At 43.0% G+C, this 25,439-nt stretch overlaps 1 protein-coding gene and 1 long non-coding RNA gene across 3 annotated transcripts; both read left to right on the plus strand.

Moving 5' to 3' along the window:
• The first annotated feature begins 745 nt into the window (after positions 1 to 745).
• On the plus strand, positions 746 to 10,978 carry LOC135907887 (uncharacterized). 2 transcript variants are annotated; one of them, XR_010566150.2, is made up of 5 exons: positions 746 to 1,098; positions 2,313 to 2,369; positions 3,431 to 3,621; positions 4,962 to 7,853; positions 7,925 to 10,978. It is a non-coding gene; the product is annotated as an uncharacterized lncRNA (long non-coding RNA). The 2 variants fall into 2 exon arrangements; XR_010566149.1 differs by having other exon boundaries at positions 749 to 1,098; positions 4,962 to 10,978.
• A 10,155-nt stretch (positions 10,979 to 21,133) lies between these two features.
• On the plus strand, positions 21,134 to 24,703 carry LOC135907951 (cuticle protein 64-like). Its single transcript, XM_070531688.1, has 3 exons — positions 21,134 to 21,145; positions 22,319 to 22,495; positions 24,052 to 24,703. The coding sequence occupies exons 1-3, from the start codon at positions 21,134 to 21,136 to the stop codon at positions 24,601 to 24,603; spliced, it is 741 nt and encodes a 246-aa protein (XP_070387789.1). The 3' UTR covers positions 24,604 to 24,703.
• The last annotated feature ends 736 nt before the right edge of the window (positions 24,704 to 25,439 follow it).

Consider the following 25,439-nt stretch of genomic DNA (forward strand, 5'->3'; position numbering starts at 1 on the left):
GAACACTTCCTTTAACGCGCACAGCCAACGGCGCGGGATAGGATCTTATCGCACTTGACTTTATACGAAAGCTCACGGTAACACCGACAGATATATTTTGACGGTTGTGTCCATATAATTGCTATCGCAAAATTCGCAATAAATAGAAATTTTTACCAAGGACCAACCACACTGCTTCTCCATGTCGTGAGAGAGCGGTGAACGATAGTTCTAGAAAATGTGCTGCTAAATCTCCGCCAAATGACTACGCTCGCATTTGGTGATCGCGGCACACAGTCGCAAGAACTTGTGGAGGAAATGCCGGAGTTCTGGCAGCTTCAGGTGCACTAGATCATTCAGCAACATGGGCGGCTTTGTAGTTCTACCTCACATCAGAGCAAACTGCACTAGACGGAAATCAAGGGCAGCCGCACCGTTATATCTAAGGAAATTAAGGACAATTACGCCGCGTCTTCACACTTCGAGCATGCTCCGACAGCCCACCGATAGATATTTCAAACGCAACCACGCTCGGACGAGCAAATTTTGCTTCTGCGAAGTGAACGTAGCGGGTATTTCAACACGCGTATTAAATTCATGGCTGTTTCATTCGTGAACATTGCTTAAGTGACGTAAAATTATCAGTGAGCAAAACAGTTTTTATTTCAACGCGAGTAAACAAAACCGAAACTAGCGCAACTGTTCTGCTCAGTTGTGCAGCTACAAAATGATCCAAAGCCGAAGCCGTCAATAGCATGACGCCATTTTAAAGTTGCGCTGCATCATGCACGAGTATACATTGTCGTTGAGTGGTTCTGAAATCGCTGCGCTAGGGACGACTGCAACCAAGCGTTGCGACAAGTTACGGTGGGAGCTTCTGTCCGTGCTGTGTGATTGCGACGAGGGGACCGCCGCCAGCAGCAGCGTTTCGCCGATTTCGTCTTTGCCGACATCGAGCAAGTGCGCTCGCCGGAAGCGTCCGAAGTGCTGCGGTTTGCACTGCATCTTTCATTGTGATATGGGAGATCGCAACGGACAGAGACGACCAGATGCATACGAACCACTACCAGCGGGGACCTGTGACCTGTGACCTGTGCCATATTTCTCTTAACGTCTCAGGTAAGCATATCAGCTTTTGTTCCGAGTTTACAAACGGCGCGGACTCGGTCCTTCCGGTATGGCTACATTTTGCGCCACGTTTCTCTTGGCAGTTCACAGACGTTTCTTGGGCATGCGTGCGCGTATGTATGCGAAAATACTACTGGCAGACGGAAGCCTCAGGAGAGCATCTGAAATTATTGCAAGGCTGTACTGCCAGGAGAAACACCGTTCTTAACGACTCCGGTGACGAGTGGCCTGTCGCATCGAAAGATCCGTAGAATATCAAGTACTGTCCTGCGTAACTTGAAGTGTAGATACAATACTAGTACCAGTGTAACTTTCGCTGGCGAAGACAGGTAGTCGAAAAGACAGCTTGTGTATTCTGAAGATTTACTAGCGCTTTAGGTATATTACCGCGAATAATAAAAGCGCTACAACGCTGTATGGCAGTGTCAGGCGATGTGGCAGCACAGATATCTTAAGAGCGGTAAAGCGGCTGCATGCACAAGCGAACAGACACAGCGCTTTAAAAGCGCTGAAACAGAACAAATTTTATGTGCATTTGGCTGTAAGTAGAAAACACAAAATACGTTAGCTGACAATCTAAGCCGATGTATAATGTTATTATTTTTTATGTAATCTTTATTTTCATGGTGGTAAATATTTAAAAGCATGAATTTGCTGCAACCTTTATATAGTAAATCCTACTAGGCGCACAAAACCTGGCTGTGTTATGCACAGAAATTGTGGTATTCCTACTGGATTTTCTATTTTGAGTCCGGTATTTTATGAAAACGAGGGTCTTTTTATTTGTAGTCTTATGTTAGTGCAGATATTTGGCAAGCAGAAATGAATCGATTCCAAGGTGGTACCTCTTGGTGAGCTACATATAAACCCAAGTTTCTCCTGTCTTGGCTATTGTAATGTGCATATAACAATTTTAAGTATATACTGCTGTAGTTGGCTTAGTCGCTGTCGCGTATTTTGTAAAAGTAGAAGGCTATGATTATTTTACTGTTTTCATGCAGAAATACCTTTCTTTGTTGTACCAAGAAACGCTCACAGCATTAAATGAAATGAAGTGTGATGTATTATTCTGCTAATTTAATAAAGGAAATTTCGTCTGCACTGCATCAGAGATTAGTTTACTTTCTTTTACTAAACAATGCGTTATCTCCTCTGCTACGGCTGTTCTGTGTATTTTTGTAATTTTGAAATGTACTTTATTTTAGGTATTCAAGAAATGCCAACATCCAGAAGAAGACGCCATCTTATCCAGCACGTTATTGGTGAGACAGATCGTAGCAGGGACTTTCCCATATCTCATTAGCATAAGATGCTATTTGTTGTAATTTTTGTGTCCACTTTCCTGGCCTTTATTCATTTCAGCATTATTGTGCAAGGGTAATACTTTTACATCGAGATAGAGTAATTGTCCAAAGGAGAGACATAGCTGGAGGAGACGGCACACATGAGCCTCCTTTGTCCGTATCTCTATGTTGCGCCGTTACTCTGTCATTGTCTACCAACAAGCCCAAGTTCTTCATCAGCTACATTTACTAATTCTCCGTTATTACAATTTCATTGATACAACATTGAAAGTACAGAGGTACACAGGAAGACAGAGACTTGAAATGATGAAGAGCCGTAGAACAAGGAGCATCGCTGGAGCCAATGTTTCGACAAAGAGAAGGAGATAAGTTTTCTTGTCAAAACATTAGCTCCAGTAAAATTTCTTGTTCTATCACTATTTATGATTAAAAGACAGCATTATTGCTCTTGCTGAAGTATTATGCATTATGGAATAAAAATTGGCAGGGTTAAATGTCAGGAATGTGATATTTCTTGTGTATTTTAATGCTACAGCGAAAGCCAGAAAAACAAGATGTAGAGAACCACGCTGTTACTTGTCACTACCCAGTTTGGCCAGCTTCATCAGAGCGTGCACTTTGTTGCATTATCGACCACTGGAATTCATTAATTGAATTGCTTCGTGATTACTTATATTTAGAGATGCTGAACTTGTTTTAATGCAGCTTAACATAGTGTGTGTAAAAAATATACAATGACATTTTAAGAGGCTTGCAGTTGACTAGCAGATCACTTGATGGTATGAGCTCAGGTTTCCACTGAGCTTCCGTGCACAAATCGGATGCACATTCTCTTTTTTTCATTGCTTGGATTTTCATAAGCATAAGTACCATTTCTTCTTTGTCAATGTTCTAGTTGTGTTGTGGGACCTAACTGTTTACATTTATTTGTATTGGTATCCATGTTCCACAGACTGCTTAATTTTTCTTGTAAATTGTGACATGGTAGGACTAAGAGCATTTGTGCAAATTTGCTGCAGGTACACTCTGGTGGCTCCCGCCCCTGCATCCTACCACCACTGTGTCCTGACTACGTCCACTAGGGAGTTTGAAGCCTTTGGCGGCTCCTGCCGCTGCGTCCTGCCACCACCATGTCCTGACTACGTCCACTAGGGAGTTGGCAGCCTTCGTGATGATGCCAAGCAGGCTGGAAGCCAACAGAAAGATTAATGTAAATACATGTGATTAAGTGGCAACTTTTTGAGTGAAGTGGCTTGTAGCCACTCAGCAATGAAAGAGTTAACTTCAAAGCAGTTTAGACTCCCTGCTATCGGTGCAGGAATGCTCAAGTCCATGCAGTTTGCCTTAGCCGCCAAAAGGCTCTGTGGATTAGACGAAACGCGCTGCAAATTTTGAAACCAGTAGGAGACCACTTGTACATTTTTTTCTTGCTTAACAAAAAACTGCTTTGATAAAGCTTTAGCAATCTAAAAAGAATACGGTGTACACTCATACATGGTATTGGGCATAAATTTACTAGGACTGCCTCAATAGTAAGTATGCCGATAAACATACCAAAACTGACTTTTTTTTGCTAGTTCATCCGCATCTCTGTGCACTGCTGTATAATTTATGTTCCTGAAACCAGTTTTTGCATGCAGCACAACTCCTAAATATGTGGATTACATAAATTTGCAGCTTTTGCTGTAAGCCAGATTCATGAAAATAATGTTAATTGGCCATTTTGTCCATGTTTAATGACCCATAATAAACTGAGCAGTGGCTAATAAGCAGTTCAATTTTTGGTGTAAGGTCTCTTTTTATAGTCCCGAAAAATTTGGCCCCTTTAATGAAGGAACCAATTTTTCTGCTATGCCTTTTATGATGCATAGATTGGTGCATTACACAAAATCTCACTTAGTGCTTGCGCCAGTAAAAAAACTTTTTAAGTTAAGTATTTTTTGAAATTAACATTTGCGCTATATTGAAGGGCCTCCAGTTCTTCAAAAAAAAATTTCAAGTGGTCGTGTGCCAGGTCGGTACAGCTCGCATGGAATTGCCTACTTACACAAATAGGGAGGGCCATGCCCTCCGTGGTTGCTCAGTGGCTATGGTGTTGGGCTGCTGAGCACGAGGTCGCAGGATTGAACCCCGGCCACGGCGGCCGCATTTCGAGAGGGGCGAAATGCGAAAACACCCGTGTACTTAGATTTAGGTGCACATTAAAGAACCCCAGGTGGTCGAACTTTCCGAAGTCCTCCACTACGGCGTGCCTCATGATAAGAAAGTGGTTTTAGCAAGTAAAACCCCATAATTTAAATTTTTTTAGGGAGGGCCAAGTACACTTGACTTTATGTTAAGATACTATTATTCATCTACAAAAGACAAAATGAAACATTCCATCCTATAAACAGCTCTTAACACTCATTTACACTTTTGCACATCTTTATACCTGAAGTCTGGTGGCTTGTGTCTGTTTTCATTATCTGCTATGTGCCCATGGTAAACTTCAGGTTTGCCCTATGGTGAAGAGTATTGTGGTGCTTATAGATATCGATCTGTGTTTTTCAGGTTGCCTCGAAATTTTACCAAAGCCGTACCACACACGGGCCAGGCCTCTTGCAAACGGCGTATAACCAGGCTCAACACATGAGTGTCGAGTGAGTCCGGAGATCAAGGCAACCTGCTGTGCGACCAGCGTGCAACCTTTGGTGACCTCTCTACATGTTCCGCCTATTTCACAGCTGCACCTCAGCTGCAACTTATCCAAACAGCATCACCAACTGTGGTCACTCGTCAAACCATGGATGAATGTTAGGGTGGAGTGATTTGAAGAGACATTCTATTTGTCTCTTCAAATTCTTAGCAAATACTTGTGTTATTATAATTAATATGTGTCTTTAGTGCCTAGTTTTTAATGGTTCCTTTCTATTAGAATTCTCACCATCGATTCCTGCTATTACTATAATGTATGTCTTTATGCCCAGTTTTTCGTAGTTCTTTTGTACTTGTGTATGTAATTTATAGATTCATACTTGTTATAGAGAAGGCTAAAATGCAAACTTACAGCATTTTTTTCTTTCTTTTGATTATCTACAGCATGCAAAGTGTTCAAGAAATGTAACCTAACGTGAGCTCTTGTGCAGGAAAAATTTAAGAGCAATATAGAGTACTTATTTCAAACACCCATTATTCTTGGAAAAGTCAAGAATATAGGAGCACAAAAAAGAAAATATTAAACTAGAGAAACATAAGTTCCCCTCATAAGTCTGATAATTCACTTCCTTTCACTGCAAGGATACCAGTAATATACTCGCACACAAGGTTTCAAACAAGAAAGCTATGATGCCCTTTGCATTTCTCGGTGCCCATTTGTCACACTGACGAATGTCAAAGGCATCGTAGGTTATATGCACACATTGGTTGTGTTACACTTTTGAGTATTTCATTTCTCAAACACAAAGGTTTACAGCAGTGCTTTAAATAGCAAGTGCATTTCGTAATTTATTAGTGCAAGAGTAACAGTACAGATCATGTAAAAATTATTTTACAGTCCATGGATGCACGCTTCTGATGACATAGCAGTGACGTGGTCGTGGGATGAATGTCTTTATTTCAGATTTAAATATTGGCTTCCAGGTCTGGGTTAGTCTCCTACTCTGAGTAGTCTAGGTCAAAGTCCATTTACTAGAGAAAGTGAATTAAACTAGAAATTATAAACATCAAAAGATCTTGTTTAGGACACTAATGAGACAATCAGCAAGGTTCTTTGGTTATTCATTTCCAAATTTGTGAGGATATATGTTATGACTGGTTTCAATATTGTGAGTACAAATATTTGTTGTCACACTAGAGTGGGCTGCCCCATTTGTATACAACCCCTTTACAGGCTAAAAATTCCGTGTGTTACCCTATTTACTCGCATAATGATCACACTTTTTTGCAAAAAAAATTGACTCAAATTCAGGGGTGCGGTCATTACACTGGTTAATTTTCCCGCAAAAAGAAAAAAATATATTATCTGGCATTTACTACGGGATGACAATAGGTCAACAAATAGGCGGCTGCTGCTGTATGTAGTGCAGGACACGAAAAAAAATGGTGGCCGGCAGAGCAAGCCGAACGCGCCGAATGCATTTTTCTTCTCGTGAGTACATTACAGTGCATTCAAACAGTTTCTTCCATATTAGTAATGAAAAGTATTTGCAAGTTTGCGGCAATAACATAGCCATGCCCACTTTGAGGGGACAGAAACAGATGGGCGCACTTAGCTGCCAGTGACATAGGAACAAATGCTGCGGAAACTGCGGCATTTGTCTTCACCACTATCCTAACGTGGCACGTTTCCGCTAAGGGTGGGTGAATATCTTAGCTGCGTTACAAACGTCGGCGAATGAATAGGGTACACTTCTAACCTATCAGTGTAAACGTGGCTGCTATCATTGCCGCTCGCGATTTGTTGCGTGCCCACAAGTGCAGATGAGAAGAATCGAAAGACGCCTTTTTTTTTGTTGTTTTTATTGACCACAACCATTATAAAGCCTACACATAATAAAGGAAAGTTTGGTTGTAGCTTTTTTTTGTCGTAGAAGTGCGGAAAGTGATGAAAGCAATGAAATGGGGCATCTGCTTAAGAAAGTTTTTTGCGTGCAGACTGCTTGGTTTGTCTTGAAGAGTCGTTCGCATAGCAGTCGACAGATGGTAAGCGCGATCATTATTAGCTAGATTTGGCATGTGACACATCGCTGCGGCAAGTTCGGGGTGAAATCATTACGTGGGAAATAAAAAAAATCGAATTAAAACGACAAAATTTAGGGGTGCGATCATTACGCGAGTGCAATCATTATGCGAGTAAATACGGTAATAGGCTGTTTTTGGTTTTGTGCACTCTATGTTAAGGGATGCAAATGGTGACATACAACAGAATGCAAAAATGACTAATGAATTCAAGCAGGGCATGGGGCTTTTTAGGCAGATGCGTGCGTGTGCTATTTATAAAGCTCCCCATGGTATGCCTGAAGGCATTTTCTAACACTTCGGTAGAATACACTGACACCCACTTATTAACTCCTCGAAACAACTTTTTTATATATTTGTACTAGAGATTTGAATATACTGTCATTCATAAAGTGTTTTATTAGATTTGAATTGTCATTTATTTTTGTGTAGCTGCTGTTTTTTAGTTATGTCCTACACAGTGGCAAAATATTTTGGGGGGCACTTTCCTGTGTATAAAGTTTTCAGAAATAGCTTCATGCTGTATCTTATTTAGCTATTCGTATACTGCAAAGTGGTGATACCTATCCAAACGGCTTGTACAATTACTGGAACTATGCAAGAATATATTAGGCCACATTAAATAATTTTACAGATTGCAATTTCAATTAGATATGAGCATTCTGCATATCTTGAAGAGTACGTATGCCAAATTTCGTTAGTATAGGACAACTATAAGTGCATAAGGTTATTCTCATGCTATTGTGAGAAAATGTTTTTGAAGTATATTCAATAGCTTTTTTTCACAATAGCATGAGAAGTATGCAAGATTAGTAGGCAGGCCTCTCTGCCTGCCTACTAATCTTGCATACTTCTAGTAACTTTACATGCTGTTTGAATAGATATCGGTACTTTGTAGTCTACGAAGAGCTGAGGTAGCTACAGCACACTGCTTTTTGTGAAAATTTAGTACACAAGAAAGTGCCCGCAAAGATCAGTGTATTTTCCCATTGTGTGGGACATAACTCAAGAAGCAGCTAAAGAAATACTAATGACATATATGAAATCTGCATGAAGAACTCTACAATTTGCTCTCTTTCAAAGCCTCTAGTACGAATAATAAGACTGTTTCGAGTAATATTCAATCAGCAAAACATGCCCCTTGCTATAGTGACCTACAACATAGAAACGCAGATTGAATGCAAGTCTTTTTGTTAAAGCGACTCTGGGCTGTCTTCCCAAGGGCTTCCGTTAAACACTGAAATTTCCTGCATTTACCAGAAGTGCAATACTAAAATGTTTGTGGATATGCAATTGGTATTGGCAAACTAACAAAAAAAAAAGACAGTTCTGTGAAATGAGGAATTGACTATAACTTTGTTCGACATTTACATTTTGACTCCATATCTTTGTTTTGTGCTTTGTACTGAGTGTTTCAGCAGTGACTGCCGCTAAAAATTGAACATATCTGCTTCATGACAATGCGACAATTTTCGCTAACAGAAATTTATAGCAGTGGCAGGCATTATAATTACAGTACTCAATAACGTCTAGTTTGTAAGAACTCAGACTAGCACCAGTTCCGAGATACACAACCCAAAAAGACATGATCAGATAGGTTTATCTTCCACACAGAATTGTCCCATAAGGCTTACAAAATGTTTTGTGGCTAAGTAATATCTGCAACAGCAAAGCATGTTCCACCAAGTATGGCGATAAATATTTCAGAGCTGTCAGTCTGAGGACTCCTACAAACTAACAATACCTTCAGCACTGACTAGCCTCAATAATAGGATGTCAGCCATTTTGCTGAAATTAATAAAACTTCAATTATTGTGATATTGTTTACGAAAAAATTTGCAATTGTAATGCAGTTCTAGTATCTGTCACTTGTAAATATTTTCCAATTAGTTTTTCAGACTACAATTTTTGGTAATAGAGGTATTCATTGCAGAAAGATCTAGTACATGGCACTTAATAATAAAGGTACTGGTCATTGTAGACTTTCTGTTGCACAGCTGTTTCTTGAAATCTGAAAGGATGTACCCGCCTCCTTATGTTAGCTAGAAACGGAAATCTGTCAGTATGTTTTGTTTAAAATACAGCTGATCAACCCGATAGTTAGGCTGCTTGCCAAATATAAATCATAACAATAATAGTGAAGGACCATAATAACAAAGTGATGCTGACTCATAACTATGCCCAGCTACATCCACGCAGCTGTGCCATACAATGTGCATGTGTTCAGAAGAGCCAAATGCCCCAGAGAGAAAGCAACAGTAACTCATTGTTTGTCATCTTGTTCAAGCAGATTATGCGCTAGCTGTAATTTATGCTCAGTAAATACATAAATCAGTCATGTCAGGTGTCTTACTTTGGATTGCAAGTTCGAAGTTCTTGTAATCTTGCTTGTTTTTATTTTGTTTCCTTTGTGAGCATGAGTGACTTGGTTGCCTTCGCACATATTCTCAAAACTGTTTCATCACTGGGAATCAGGAAATTTAATTTACATATGAAATTCCCAGTTCCCAGTTACTAATTTGGTAGGCTTTGAGCTTAATTCTCTTAACTTTTATATGTTTAGCTACCAAGTAGTCTTATCGTGCATTGAAACATATCCATGCAATGCAGAGAGGGCACCCAAATTATAAATATCTGTTCTTGCTTTCTACCCTGCTCTGGTGTTTTCAAAACCTAGCATTGGTGCAATGGCCTGTCTGCAGAAAAGTAGTAAAGTGGCTAAATTTAAAGGTCAACAACATAATTAAGATACAAAGCAAAAATATAAGTTCGCAATTGTCCCCCATAACGAGAGTTCTGCTTAGAATTTTAAAAAAAATTGACATCCTCCTGTGGTGTGAGAATTGCTCTGGGTGCCAAGGGGACTACGTAGCACCTGTACTAGTGTATACAAAGCAAAAAAAAAGGTCAATCCAGATTGGAACGGCAGTGGAAAGTCAAGCACAGATGCTTTATTTCATGCACCATTAATGTGGCTTATCATCTGCTCCTGTTGTATGGGAATGCATACGTTGGGAAGACAATCCTTCGCACCATTGTTACCTTAGTGGGACACCAGAGAAAGGTAGAAATCGAGAACAGGTATTCACACTTGGTTGCCCACAGTGTGTTATTTGGATGTGTTTCACTCTACAAAAGACTACTGTGGTAGGTAATCATAATGACAAAGACAAAACAAATAAAAGAGGTATGTGTCAGTCATCCGTCCGTGACTTCCAGTGTTTATAGAAACACTTCTTTGTGTATATGTGCCAAGCCGTAGGGAGGCTTTACGTAACTCAGTCATGCTTGCTAAGCTAAAGATTGGAATAAGGAAAATCACAAGAACATTGTATGAGTGATTTATAGATGTGGCACCTAAAGTAACTTATTCATGTATGTCCTGAGGATAGATTACAGCCAGTGCATAATGTGCTCTTACAGGATGACTTGTGATGAGTAAAAGAAGCCTTCCTCACATCTTCCTCTTTGTTTCTTTTGGATCTTTGTGCACTATGAGTATTGTTACAGCTGCGTGCATGCAGCTGGGTATAGTTTGTTTATGTGTTCTGCTTCCTCTCTTGTCCTCATCATTCATGCGCTATCTTTGCCGTAACAAAATACAGCTGCCTGTGCTACTTATTTTGTCAACGTGTTTGCATTATGGAAAGTTTTGTATTAGCGGTTATTTCGACCTGTGAAATTGTCTGTGTCAGCTATTTTACTTAGTCTTGCAAAAGTATGTTTCTCAACATAAATAAATGATCAGTATAAGTGTTGCTGTATTTATTTTTGTAATTTTGTCAGTTATGAGATTTTTATACACTGTTGCATGTTGTATGACAGAATAAAATTGATGCACAACTTTTTAATGTGTTTTTCAGATCAATTTTCATCTCACGCTAACATGCACAAATTGTGTGGGAAAAAGTGCCAACAAGAGTACCATAAGGTAAGACAGCTGTTTTTACTATTAGACTGGATTATCAATTGCCAACCAGTTGTTTTCAGCAAGCATAGCATAATGCATAGGTAATGTAATCTAAGTTGGAATATTGTTTTTATTGCACTTCCTTATACAGGTCTCCTTTATACATAAGTGCAGCCTCTCTTATTTGTTATGTGTAGCTTACTTGCTTAGAATGTTAAGTCGTAAGTTAAGTCTTTTAGAACAGGGAAATAGGTGGAACTTATGAATCTTTTGACATATTATAAGAGACTTGTGCGGTGGTGAATTAACCTTCTACATGAGTTACATAATATTTTGGGGTCTCATTATGGTTCTGAGTGGCATTGCAGTGTCATGCATATGCAGCTGCAGGCTACATATTGGATATTTATTTAAGACTGTTTTGCTTAGTTGGCTATTGATTCCAGTTTAATGGTAAAGAGAACTGTCTTGCTTTCATAGTGATTCTGTGCTGACTTATACATTTGAATTTTCCAGAAGACAATAACAAAGATTGATGAAATATTAACTTTTTCTTGCTAACCTGCCATGTGCTTTTTGTCAAGTTTACTGTGGATTCTTTGTTATCCTGTGTTGTCTTTTCATAGTAGTCTTCTTGAGAACTAGCCGTAGTCGTGTGTACTTACAGCAAGAGTTGTTGACACATTTTGAAAAGCGGCTCGACACTGCCATCCAAGAGTGAAACGACTTACATAGATTAGTTACCTTACTTTATTTGCAAGAGGCCGGCACCACGCACTAAGGGTAACTTGACACACTGCTGGAGTCATCAGACTCATCTAGAATAGTTTGGTCAGTCATTCTTGCAGTGTTCATGAGACACTTTATCTAGAGTCGTTGGACTCATTTAGAATTGTTAACGGACTCCCTCGGCACTAGTCTTGTGACCCTTTTGAGAGGGTATAGGTGACTATTACAACAGAGTATGCATGACTATTGTGTGCGGAGTCACGCAAACACCTTGTATTGAGCAGATAGTCTCGGGACTCTTTGCCAAAAGAGAGTTCGGGTGTCTCCCACAAAGTGAGTCGTATACGTGACGAGTCCAGACTCTTCGAAAAGAGTAAGGGATACTCTTTTTTTTCTTAGTGTGCTGGGCCCTTCCATTACAAAAGGGGGAAATAAAGTTGATCTATTTATTAATTTTGAGACGCCTTCAGCTCAGCGCTAAACCTTGCCATCGATGCCTTGATTTGGGTGAGTTCGTTCATCGTCACAATTTTCATAAAACAGCGCTAAAGACGAAGATGAAGTCAAAGCGCCACTCCTGTCGTATGTGTTCCTTCGACTTCGTCTTACTGCGTTTTTAAAGAAAACTGTCTTGCCATAGCTTTCAATGTTTGAGTTAACTTTACAATGTTTTCATCAGATGGGCACCCGTTACTGTTTTATGACTAGTGTACAGTTATGGTATCCAATGCAACTTTCTTCTCACCCCGTTTCCTCCTTTTGCATTTCCTTGTATTTCTTTCCTTTGCCTTTTTCGCTCTCACTTCTTTTTGAGCAGGTCTGCGCTCCGTAGCCTTCCGAAACCAGTTATTGAAATATTATTGTTGTGTTTGCACTAAAAAATAAAAATTGGAAAAATAAGAACAGAAGCGGGCAAAACGGCCTTGATTTCTGCGCGCTGTAAAACCTGCGTTGATTATTAGGAGGAAAGATTTACCTTTGGGGCAGCTCCGTTGACCCTATACAAAATGTTAAATGCAGAAATGCTCTCACTAGACGATCGCTGGCAAGCTTTTTGCGTAGACGAGGGTAGACAAAGTTTTGGACTTAATAGGTGAATCATCATCAACACCTTTTTAATAATGATAGGAGAGTTTCAGGTCAAGCTTCCTTCTAAGGCGCTCATTAACCCTTTAGGCCCTGAATTTTTTTACCTCTTCAGGAATTTTTCTGTAGTGGTATATTGATTCACTGCCACCCAAGGAACAGACTAACACAAAAAAATTCTCTAGGACTCCCTTAGTTTAAAAGATGGCGCCGCGTCCTATATATAGGACACCACGGCTTAGTGGTTGCAAGAAAAAAAAAACAATGTTTGGCGTTACTGTTTATTTTCAAGCTTTCACAAATATTCAAATATTGAAAACAAACATGTTGCTTGCCTTGAGGTGCAGCCAGTACTGCACATTGATTAGTGCGTGTGAAACGTTTTAAAACAGTTCTTTGTGCTTGATATGTACAGGTGGACGTTGCACTTTTCACACTTGGTTTTTGGCTTTCCTTTGCATCCTTCCAACTTGCATAGCTGTTGGTCTTCGGCCATGAGCGGCCAGTGCCCGACTTGATCATATCTCACGTTGTACACTGGTCCCTGGGCTGTGCAATATTGCCTTTTGAGTGGCTGCAGGGGGAGGAGGATGGCCTTCCACGTTTGCGTGGCAGATCAGGAGAACCAGCTTTTGCTAGACTCTCCACAACACTTAGAGTAAATTTGAGCAAATCCATCAGCTCCCTTAGCCCTTGAACTTCAGCGTCAGCCTTTACTCGAGCCAGGAGTAAGTCACGGACAGGTTCATAAAATGCGTGATAATTTGCAGTGTCCATTTTCGGCTGCGAATCAATGTTCGGTAGAAGCTTATCAGAAAGTCTGTCTTGTCAACGCCTGCCATACATCGGTTGTACTCGCGGACAATTGCGGGACGTTTCACACTTACATATTTCCCATCTGCATTGCTCCATCGTTACACCTCATCCTCGTCATCAATGCCGAGGAAATTTGAGGCTAGGGTCACTGCCAGTGGCGTAGCTAGGTCGTCTGGCACCCGGGGCCCATAGGTCTTCTGTCACCCCCTCACCCCCCCCCCCCCCCCTTGATGTAGTCGAGGAAGGCGAGGATATCGACAATTTCTGGGTTTCAGCTCCAGTACAACCTCCTTGGATACCGCGCACGTTCCCAGGGTCTCCCTCTCCTTCGCCTTCTTTCCCAGAGATCGCGAATGCAGCAAATATACACGCTGTTTTATAATTATTTAAATTAATTAATTCACCCTGTCGATCATAAGGCATCCGTAGTGTCGTCCCTGATAACACGCGCCGTTCGCGTCTGCTCAGGCGACGATGCACTGAAAATGGAACTACGGACGATCCACCATGAACTAACCCACAACGGCTACCCTAGTCGTTTCATATGCAGGACTGAGAAGCGGATATTAGAGCCAAGCTCGGAGAACAACACGACAATCCGTGCACGTGCAGCCATCTCTTACGTCCAAGGAAACGGCGAGGCATTGTCACGCATATTTTCGAAATACGATTTGCGCATTGCCCACATCCCGACCAGCAAGCTCCGGAACCAGCTCATGAATGTGAAAGACAGGTTACCTGTTGAATCATTCCCAGGAGTTGCATATAAGGCACCATGCGCTGATTGCAACAGAGTATATATTGGTGAAACAGGGAAGTTCTCCAGACGCCTCAAAGAACATAAACGTGATGTAAGAAATAATAGCCACACGATGAACGCCTTTGCCGAGCATGCGCATGAACATAAACACAAGATTGACTGGGACAATGCCACTGTTGTTGCCAAAGAAAAGAACGTGTCATCTCGACGGCTGCTAGAATCTCTGATCATTCAATCGACGCCGGCTACGATGAACGGGACACCAGGGACTATGCCTGCCATTTACGCACGTTCATTACGTCACGTGCTGGCTATATAAGTGACGAAGATTTCTTGTCCAACTCAGTGAACAAGGAACCCGTACGCGGTTCTGAAACGTCAGATTATTCATCAGACTTGGTCAGTGACCGTAATTCCTTCATAGACGTTGTATTTCCTGCGCCAAATAACACAGGGTGCTGCACTGATAACGTGTGATGAGCCCATGTGCACATCTTCTGTAGACTGTGAGGCTTGGTAGCCAATACAAATGCGACATCGTGGAAAATATGACTCATGTCACAAGTAACAAAATATATCTTTATAATAAAGTTTTAATTACCAATTTTAGCGAAAATATTGCTTTTGTAAAATTGAAGCCCGACATTAATATCTGGCCCAAAAACAACTTCACAAAAATCGTCGTAGGTACTATGGCACGCAGTATTTTGTCGGTGGGCAGCCCTGAACGAAAACAAAAACTAATTGTTTGTCAGTGACGCTGACCTCCCCACCCTATTATAAAACGCTACCTGCCTCCCCGCTGCGCGGGCGCCAATGCTATGACAATTACGAGTTCTCTTCATTCCGATCAATAAAGCCTGGTTTTTATTTGCTGCTATACGGACAAACGTGATTATCCGAGCTGCGGTACGACCGCAAGATTGGCAACATAATAGAGCACGCTTCGCGTCGATTCTTGGCGTCACCACAAGGAAAGAAAGAAAAGGACGCGATGAAGCCCATGCCAGCGAAAGCTTGCACTACTGTTGGTCTGCAGTCGCGCAGTGGAGAGGATTAAGAGATCAACGTCACTAGTCCACTATTTCATATTTCTTTCGCTGCTGCCATATACTGGGTGCCGTCCGCAGTGCCAAAGTACTGTAGGTTGTAGCACCCAAAAAGATTTTGTTTAAGAAGTTTTTGTTGAGTTAATAATATCACTTTGAGTGCTGAATTCTCGAATTGAAGTGCTTCCTCTATAAGTACTAATTACGGGATTATTAAGGATATGGTTATTACTTATCTGCCATATTTTTCGCGCTACCGAGTTCCTAGTAATCACAAAAAGACATAACTTCATAGAATCTCGATCGGCTAACATCCTTACAAAATTCACCTTTTTTTAAATAAAATTCTGTTCAGCCGATACAGACACTGTACTTGTGACATGAAGTCACACAAATGTTTTCTGAAACTTTCGAGGGTAGGAAGGAAAGCGGGAAACATAACGACAGGTTTCGCAGCGGCTTCTCGGAGCGAGCGGGAGTGGGGACGTAAAAGCGAGCCGGATATCGCGGCGGGCCCGCAACTACAGCCTGTCGAGTCATACGCCGCCAAACTCTTCGGCCGAACCGAGTCTGTAGACGATCCAGAGAATCCCATTCGCGACTTTTGACGGCCCCACTTATGCAACGTCGCTCGCAACGAACGCTTCGCCGTAAACGCGAGCGCCGGGAGCGCTGTTTGAACGCCCGCTTGCTGCTGTCTTTGTTCGTCTTCGCTGCGCGTACTGAACGGAAGAGGGACCCAAGAGCTCCAACGCCTTACAACGCCTCAGTGTATGTTTAGTGACTCCTGCTCCCTGCATGAACGCACAACGCGAGCGCACCGTACATGAAACGTTTCGCTAAGGCGAGTAGTTTAGCGACCATTTCGCGAATTAAATTTTCTTAGGCCGCGCATTCGTGCAATTGTTTCGTAGGGTGTTGAAAGAGCTGCAGCCGACAATTCTGCGGCGCAACGCATCGGGTGCATGAGCTCGGGCTACTGGATGCCGGAGCATTCCTTGCAATTTGCGCCCAGTCAAGCCGGCGGAAAGAGGGGTTTCTGCAGGCGTAAACGACCCCTCCCCCCCCCCCCCCCACTGGCCCCTTGTACCCGGGGCCCACGGCCCCCCCGGCCCCCTCTATTGCTACGCCACTGATCACAGCTCTGTTGTCCAGCCGTCTCGTGATGATGATTTTCTCATCGCTGCTTACGAGGCAGCCAGAGGACCCCCTTATCCCCTTCTTCATTTCGCCTTCTGACTTCCACGGACATTTCTGGGTCCGGTTTGATCGGATTGTTCCAGCAGCATATATAGTTTTGTCACGAAGCAACCGCAAAACTGGCAAGGACGTAAACTATTTGTAAAAAAAAGCTTGTGGCCAGTACCATCCGGTATTCGCCTCGAAAGATTGAGGACAAATGCTCCGGTCACTCCGAAGTTCTTTTTGTCTGCTGGAACAAGTTCAGTGGTTGAGCCTTGATAAACGAGGAAGTCGTAGATAATCCCCGAGGCACCGCACAACATGAAAACTTTCACTCGCCACGGATTTGATTTCCCTTTGATGTATTGTTTTATGTCTAGCTCTCTTTGAAAGGGATGATTTGCTCGTCGATGCAAAGATGCTCCTCTAAAGTCAGGGTTAGACATCATTCACGAAATGTGTCTAAAGTGCCTTGACCTTCCAGAGACGATCATTGTTGTTGTGGTTTCCGTTCACATAAAAAATGTGTAAGTAGTTTCTGAGCTTCTCGAACCGGTTTCGTGACATGTTCGCAGTTGAGAAAAGCTCAGTTTTGAGCGACGGCTTCCAGTACATGCGTAGCCGTGGGTAAGGAAAGACACCCATCGCTAGATGCAGTGAAACCAGCTTTCTGACTTCTTCGTTTGTTTCAACGGATTTTCCCTCTTGAGAAACAGAATACATGTTTCTTTTCTCGGCAAGATCAACAAACACACTCTTCGGCACGTACCGAGAAAAATACTCATACGGGGTCGGTAGACAAGCAAGATTATTCTCATTCTCGTCACCAGATGATTGAGGTTGATACGTGGCTGCTAGCTTACTGAAAGCTCTCCTGGGCCACGATTTGTCCTCCGGTGTTTCTTTCTCAACTTCTTCATCGCTGGAGGCAGCCGAGAGCTCCTGTAGTGCATCACACACATTGTCACAAAGGTCTTCAATAGCCTCAAACTTGTCATCCACGTCATCCTCAGCGTCTTCGACCTCCGACACGTCACCATGCTTTAGTGCAGCAAACATGACATCTGGATCCTCGAGAGGTAGATGTCTTAATCGAGGTCGCTTTGCCGTTGAATAAAACAATCCGGTTGGAATTTCGGCCTGTGCAATAAAAAACGTGAAGAAAGTAGACATTACCAAAAAAAAAGTTCTGCCTTTGCATGCAACGGAATCAGGGTGTAGACGAGCCGTATGTAAAAATACTGAAAGATATCTATAGCGGCTCCACAGCCACCGTAGTCCTCCATAAAGCAAGCAACAAAATCCCAATAAAGAAAGGCGTCAGGCAGGGAGATACGATGTCTCCAATGCTATTCACAGCATGTTTACAGGAGGTATTCAGAGACCTGGATTGGGAAGAATTGGGGATAAAAGTTAATGGAGAGTACCTTAGTAACTTCCGATTCGCAGATGATATTGCCTTGCTTAGTAGCTCAGGGGACCAATTGCAATGCATGCTCACTGACCTGGAGAGGCAAAGCAGAAGAGTGGGTCTAAAAATTAATCTGTAGAAAACTAAAGTAATGTTTAACAGTCTCGAAAGAGAACAGCAATTTACAATAGGCAGCGAGGCACTGGAAGTCGTAAGGGAATACACCTACTTGGGGCAGGTAGTGACGGCGGATCCGGATCATGAGACGGAAATAATTAGGAGAATAAGAATGGGCTGGGGTGCGTTTGGCAGGCAGTCTCAGATCATGAACAGCAGGTTGCCATTATCCCTCAAGAGAATAGTTTATAATAGCTGTATCTTACCACTACTCACCTACGGGGCAGAAACCTGGAGGCTTACGAAAAGAGTTCTACTCAAATTGAGGACGACGCAACGAGCTATGGAAAGAAGAATGATAGGTGTAACGTTAAGGGATAAGAAAAGAGGAGATTGGTTCAGGGAACAAACGCGAGTTAATGACATCTTAGTTGAAATCAAGAAAAGAAATGGGCATGGGCAGGACATGTAATGAGGAGGGAAGATAACCGATGGTCATTAAGGGTTACGGACTGGATCCCAACGGAAGGGAAGCGTAGCAGGGGGCGGCAGAAAGTTAGGTGGGCGGATGAAGTTTGCAGGACCGGCGTGGCCACAATTAGTACATGACCGGGGTTGTTGGAGAAATATGGGAGAGGCCTTTGCCCTGCAGTGGGCGTAACCAGGCTGATGATGATGATGATGATGATGATGATGATGATGATGCAACACGCGCCATGGTTTATAACCACTGAGGCCTGGTGTCCTATATATAGGACACACACTTCGTGGCGTGAAGTGACAAATGTACTAGCCAGAGAGAAAACATTGTGCAACTGTGGAAGCCTTGAGTGCCTTAGAAAATATATACAAAATTCTAATCACGAACACGCTCGTAGGTATGTAGTAAAAATCGACAAAATTGCGCTTACCACTGCAGCCGCCGTTGCCCGCATCCGCCATTTTGTTTTTTTACTATCGGCCTTACGAGGAGGAAGACGAAGGATAAAGTGATGTCTATGCTTATGGGGATGTCGTGGGAGTCATCTCAGTTCTTGTTTCAGATTCTTGAGCCGTTTAATCATGACTTGAAGCCGTTCTTCTTCGTGTCCTTTTTATAAGATACCAGGGCCGAAAGGGTTGCACCACAACTACTTTACTGTAGTTGTGGTGCACTGCACGTGAAAAGCATCAATAGCTGCTTGGAGACATTGTTCTGAACCTTGCCAGAAGGAACGCCAAGCACCTGGTAATGTAATATTCCACAAGTGAAAAAAGGCCGCTCCTAAGAATTTGGTTTCAGAAGCCTATAGACGTACTCCAGCGCCCACACCTGTACACCCGCACGGAACCTTCCTAAAATGACGCTCATGTTGTATGGATAAACATAATTTATTTTTCCCCACTGTACCGCCATTCGGCAAAACGTTCGAAACGTTCTAGACAGAAAAGTTTTCTTAACCGTCTTGTCTTCCTTTTGTCTGCACTCCTTTCATTACTCTATGCACTCTATATTGCACCTGCTTCTCCTTCCCGTCATGCCAACCCCTAAATGTAGCCATTCAGGTGTCAGTCTAAAGGCGACACTGCTGCGATGGACAGGGAGGTCTTGCGTCTTTTCTAATATTCCCCAAATCAACCACCGCTTATCTTTCCACGTCATTTACCGCAGGTTTCTTGTAAACTGGCAAATGTCATCATGCGTTTAAGCAATTGCTTTCGTTTTAATGCAGCGCATTACCTGTTTTGCAACGTTCACAAGGAAAGGCAACCAAATTCGCGGTGCGATGCGCTGTCTCCTGTAGGCGGAAGTTTTACCTGAGTAGCTCTGGCCTAAATATATGGGAGCCGTGATAATCGTTATGGTCGGCATCCACTGCAGGGAATTACATGAAGTTTGTTGCAGTTCAAAAAAAGAAAGGCTAGAAAAAGGCAGATCATAACGAGGCCATCAAAACGGTTTAGAATAAAATTTAAGGATCGCTAATTTTCAGGAAACTGAAGTATCAAATTCACAACTGGGTATAACACAGGGAAAGCAAAAAAAGAAGGATATCAGAATTGTGCAAACTTCAGCCATCCAGAAAAATGAAGTAGACAAAAGGTACGTAATATACACTATCAAGTAATATATTATTGATGTGTTAGCCGACCGTTTACAAAACCGCCATAAACATCTTGGCAATTTCTGGTCAGCTCTAAGGTCGTATGTCATATTTGTTGCATTTATGCTTTCTAACAGATGAAATTCACATATCTGTTTAGAGAACTGTGGTAGAGATTAGTAAACCATCTGATTCATTTTCACTCAGGTTGCTGCTTTTTTGCGAACATTGTAAAAAAATTGTGGCCTTATACATTCGGTAGAATTTAGTTTTCCCTTTCACACTAACATGGTTAACTTGAATGGTATTAGCGGTCGTTTGATGAGGGCATTTGATTTTGCGCTAAATGTGTATCTGTATAGGAAAATCCGAGTTTTTGCCGAGGTAAGGCTTTCCGCTAAATCAAAGTAAAGACGCAAAAGCCAGCTGACCAGCCACCGCAACTGAACAGCGTATGCTTCAACAGCTACAGGGAGCAAAGGTCACGCAAGAGACGCGTCACGAGCTTTCACATTCTTGCGGCGGCATGACGGAAAGCACGACCTTCATGCTTGTTGACACTGCCTGCCCTCAAGAAATGTCGCAGAGCGCCGAGCACATGCCGTGAGCAGCCCATCGGATGGGGCAAGCACGCTGCACGACGTGCAAAAAATTAAATTTCCACAATGTGGGGAACTGTAACGACAGCACACTTGACACGTGCCCTTGCGACATTCGAGCGGTAGTGGTCCCGCTCACAATATAAAAGCTCGGCGCTGCAAGCAAGGCACCAGAGCAGAAGCCCGGCCTCGCATTCTTTACACTACACCAAAGCAACGGACGTTCCAGAGGGTACGACGTTAAGCACAGAGAAAAGTTAAAAATGTTATCCAAGGTAAGCAGATCGCATTTTTAGCGCGGATGGCCGATCTGGTGATTTGTGAATAGCATATTGACGTCCCCCCATGCCATAGCGCCTGTTTTAAAAGCGTCCGCAATGTATTTTTCATCATTGGTTTATTGGCATATCTATCTTCTATCGAAATTATTTCCCAAGCTTCGAAATAAGCTTTATTGGACACGATGCGTGCAAGGATTTTTCAAGGCGTGGCGGTTTGACAAGAGCGAGTAGGTTTTCCAGAACTACTGCAAGCTAAAGTTAATGTATATCTTTTTTTTTTAAGTGGCGCTTTCTTTGCATTCTTGCAAAGCCAGTTCCCGAACCGTCGTGCGCTGGCTGTCTTGCCGAGTAGAGACAAGTCGGCTACCACGTTGCCCACGACGAAGAACCAGGCTACATACTACCGGTTATCCACTGTCGCGGCATTGTGTTTGTTGTGGCGTGGTGTGCGCGCAGTGCGGTAACATCGTGGGCCCGTGTGCACCGACGAGTGCGCTGAACGGTTCTTCCCGAAAGGTGAAACCGAGGAGCGTCATAAGTAGTGAAGGGTCGCTTGGATACGCACTCATCAGACAGCAGCGGAAGTGGACTCCGTTCTTTAGAAGTGTAAGCAACTAACACGACGAACACTTCGCACCGACCGAGTTCGGTCCGATACACTTTTGGTTTTACACTGTGCGATACACTTTGGATACACTGTGCGATACACTTTTGGTTTTGGCCTGCCGTGTCTGCGGCGTTGGAGCACCCCACGTGTAGGTTGAGCGACGCCCTTCCCAGTGAAAATGTGCCCAACTTCGTGGTGTGCTGTGCTTCCATATTGCCTATACTTAAGAAAAAAGAACGCCTTTCGCTGCAAACACCAACCTAATCTTCGCTGAAACTGCTGCCTAGAGTGCGTGATATCGACCTAATGTTTTCTTATATGCGGAACCGTTTGGTGGCATGATGTTTGAAATTTACCGCAGCTTTCTGTGTTGATTATCGCATTCACCTAAGCATCGCAGTAATGTCTCAATTGCACTCTTTGGAAGATTATGTGCCGGTAAACTGAATTCCTTGCTTCGTTTCCGCATGTATCGACACAGCTCCGACATTCTTTAGGTATAGTTTTCTAATGTAGCTCGCTGGAAATGATGCCATCTGCACCTTATTTTTTTTTTGCAGGTAAAAGTTCTTCTCATTTGCTTCGTGGCCAAGGCGTGGGCACTCCAGCACCACTCAGCAGGGTACCAGGGCCCCGGCTATGGTGGCTACGGTGGAGACGGTGGATACGGAGGCTACGGCGGCTACAACGCTGCTATGGCTGGTGCACCTTACCAGGGATACGGCGCTTCCTCCTTTGTAGGTGACGCTTTCAGTAAAAATTCGCGCGTAGCTGTTTCCAAGCATTGCAGTGAGCGGAACTGACTCATGGTAAACATTAAGTATTCAAAACGAATTGCGGTGGCGGTTTCCACTTACGCCTTGTTTTCGTGCACTACATATCGCAAAATGCGAGTGCGACAAACGCTAATTCGGCAGCCTTTAATTTTGAAGTTTTATTTAGTATAGAAGCGAAGGCCGCGGGATGCTGCGTGGCAGCTGACCATGTAAACCAATTGAAGGCGCCATTTCTTTAAATATTGATAGCGCTACACCAACAGGTTATGCAGTGTCATTAAATGCCACTTAAAATTTTATTGCGTCAATTATATCAATTCTGCATGTGTAAAGGAGGGTATAAACCAAGCTGTGATATTTTGCAATGCGGAAACCATGAAACTTGAAACATAAAATAGTCCCTAACGCACGAGAATTCTATTCACCTATGTCCTAGGGAGAAACAGATAGCCACACTTTCACGCAATGCTTCGAGAGGCGTTAACGCTTTAATTTCGCTGCCGCCCATCCCTGTTCGTTGTCTCCATTCCTGGCTTTTTCAGCTGTTCATTTATTTATTTATTTATTTGGGCAAAGCAAATACAAGGTTTGCCCGCAAGGTAAGGCAAAAGGAGGGCGTAATCCACCTAACTAAGGCCTTTACATCGGTGGAGCGGCAGAAGTAGCAGTTTAGTAATAAAATAAAATACAACTAAGACAGAAAACATCACAACTATTTACAGCAAAGTTTTAACCACATTAAAAAGTATAAACTATTTGCAAAAGATCAAGTAACTAAATAAATAAATATAGCACTGCAAGAAATAAGAACGTTCTGTTAATAACAAAAGATATACATTCTGAGTATAACATTTATAACGTCGCTATTGACCTCAAACAACTTAAAACTCCACTGACATCCGTTAAACACGCTGTGATCAGAAAATAGCATGTCTTGTATTGCATGTTTAAATTTGTGAATTGTTCTGCAATTTATAGCTTCGTCAACAATGTTAGGGTACATATTACATAAACACATAGTTTCCGATTCAATCGCTTGCATGCCATATTTTGTCCTTGGGTTCTTTATTACTATTGAAGTGTGACGTAGGCTCTGTCCTGTGTCTCTACTCAGGTAACGATTTACAACTAGTTCGGTGTTGCTGGAGTTCTCTTTAAATAGCCGTATGCAGATCTTTCTTTTGTAAGAGTCTCTAAAATTGGGAATGTTGTAGCGCATCATTTATGTAGAAGATCATATGTATAGTTTTGAGAAGTTCAGCAACCGAACAGCTCGCCGTTGCAGTACTGCCAATTTTTCTACATCTGTTTTATAACCATTTCCCCATACCAAGAGGCAGTAGATAAGCTTCACAAGCAAAAACGAGTTTCGCAGAGAACAGTGACTAAGCTTTCTTTTGGAGGTAGGCGAAGCTCACTTGACGTAGCAGCAAAGTTTCAGTTGGAATTATTAATTACATAGGGGATCAGACTCCCCAAAATACTGTTTTAGTAAGATAGCACACTTTACTTCCCAGCCCCCTCAGCCGTACAGTTTTGGCTACGACACGGCGGATGAGTTCGGCAACCGGCAGTTCCGTAGCGAGCAGGGCGACGCCAACAACGTGAAGACTGGCTCGTATGGATACCGCGATGTGAACGGTCTCTTCCGTCGCGTCAACTACATCGCCGACGCCAACGGCTTCCGCGCCACAGTGGACACCAACGAGCCGGGCACGGCACCGGGAGCCAGCGCCGACGTCGTGTTCAACGCATCGCCAGTTGTCCCGCCGGTTCCTGGTGGTGCTCAGAACACATATGGTGGGGGCGCAGGAGCGCCCGGTTACAACGCTTACGCCGGATTCGGTGGTGACGGATACGGCCCCTCCAGTAGCGCAGCTGGAGCCTTCGGGTACGGCGGCTACGGGCGCAACGGCTACCCTCCAAATGGGCCGGCTATCAGTGGCCACGCCTACGGGGGTCACACGCCGCAAGGGTACGGTGCACTTGGTTATGCTCCAGGTGGATATGGGCCAGCTGGCTACGGTGGATTGGCTGCAGGTCACCAGCGCTTCCGCCGTCGCAGATAAATATGCTGCGCGATGCCTGGAAAGGAGTACGTGCGAGTGACCTTTGGTTTGACTGCAAATTTTTTATCCGAGATCTTTCCAGCTAAATGAGCCTCAATAAAGAAATTGCTCCTTCATTGTTCCTTGCGATGTTGATATGACTTCTCGAACAAGATCGTAATGAGGCAGTGGTTGTACTGCTTACGTGAGGGAATGTTTCGCGAGTTCTAGAAAGAGCTGTGGAAGCTACTGAAATCACAGCAGCTTCTGAAACATGCAGTATAACAAAAGTTAAATACTCATAAAATTTTAACTACGCCATCTCGAACACTATTCATAGCGTCAGTTCATAGTGGCCTTCCTGAGATGCGCCACGTGAATTAACCTTCCTCATTGAATGATGCATTCTTGCAATGCGTCCATTTGCGGAATGTAGCTGCTGCTACGGCATTAATCTCACAGTTCATGAAATCACTCATATCTACTTCGTCTACGCCCAACCTCAATGTTGCTTACATTCTGTTTAAAGGATCAGATCAGTTAGTTTTACTTTAACCCCTACATACTCCTTTGTGAAGAGACGATTGAGCGCGTGTTGTATTTTTGTGATGTCAATGACAATGAACGCGGCGTTCTTCAGTGGGTGTTAAACAGATTACATAACAGACCACCTTCAGAAATTGAGGTTCTCGGACCATGGCCCCATGCGTCACAGGCTTATAAAGCGACGCGGAGACTGCTACATTTCATCAAAGCGACTGGCCTCAGTGACCGTTTATATGCGTCAAGGTATGGACATCCGCACATAATCACACCGATAACACGTTCTTCCCTCCCTCTCCTTTATTTCTTCCCTT

Source organism: Dermacentor albipictus, chromosome 1 (genome assembly GCF_038994185.2).
Source record: "Dermacentor albipictus isolate Rhodes 1998 colony chromosome 1, USDA_Dalb.pri_finalv2, whole genome shotgun sequence".
Lineage (NCBI taxonomy): Eukaryota > Metazoa > Arthropoda > Arachnida > Ixodida > Ixodidae > Dermacentor > Dermacentor albipictus.

Excerpts from the sequence above, each read along its gene's own strand:
- LOC135907951 (XM_070531688.1), top strand. Across the intron at positions 22,496-24,051 it reads GATACGGCGCTTCCTCCTTT|CCCCCTCAGCCGTACAGTTT; the intron begins GTAGGTGACGCT and ends TTTACTTCCCAG.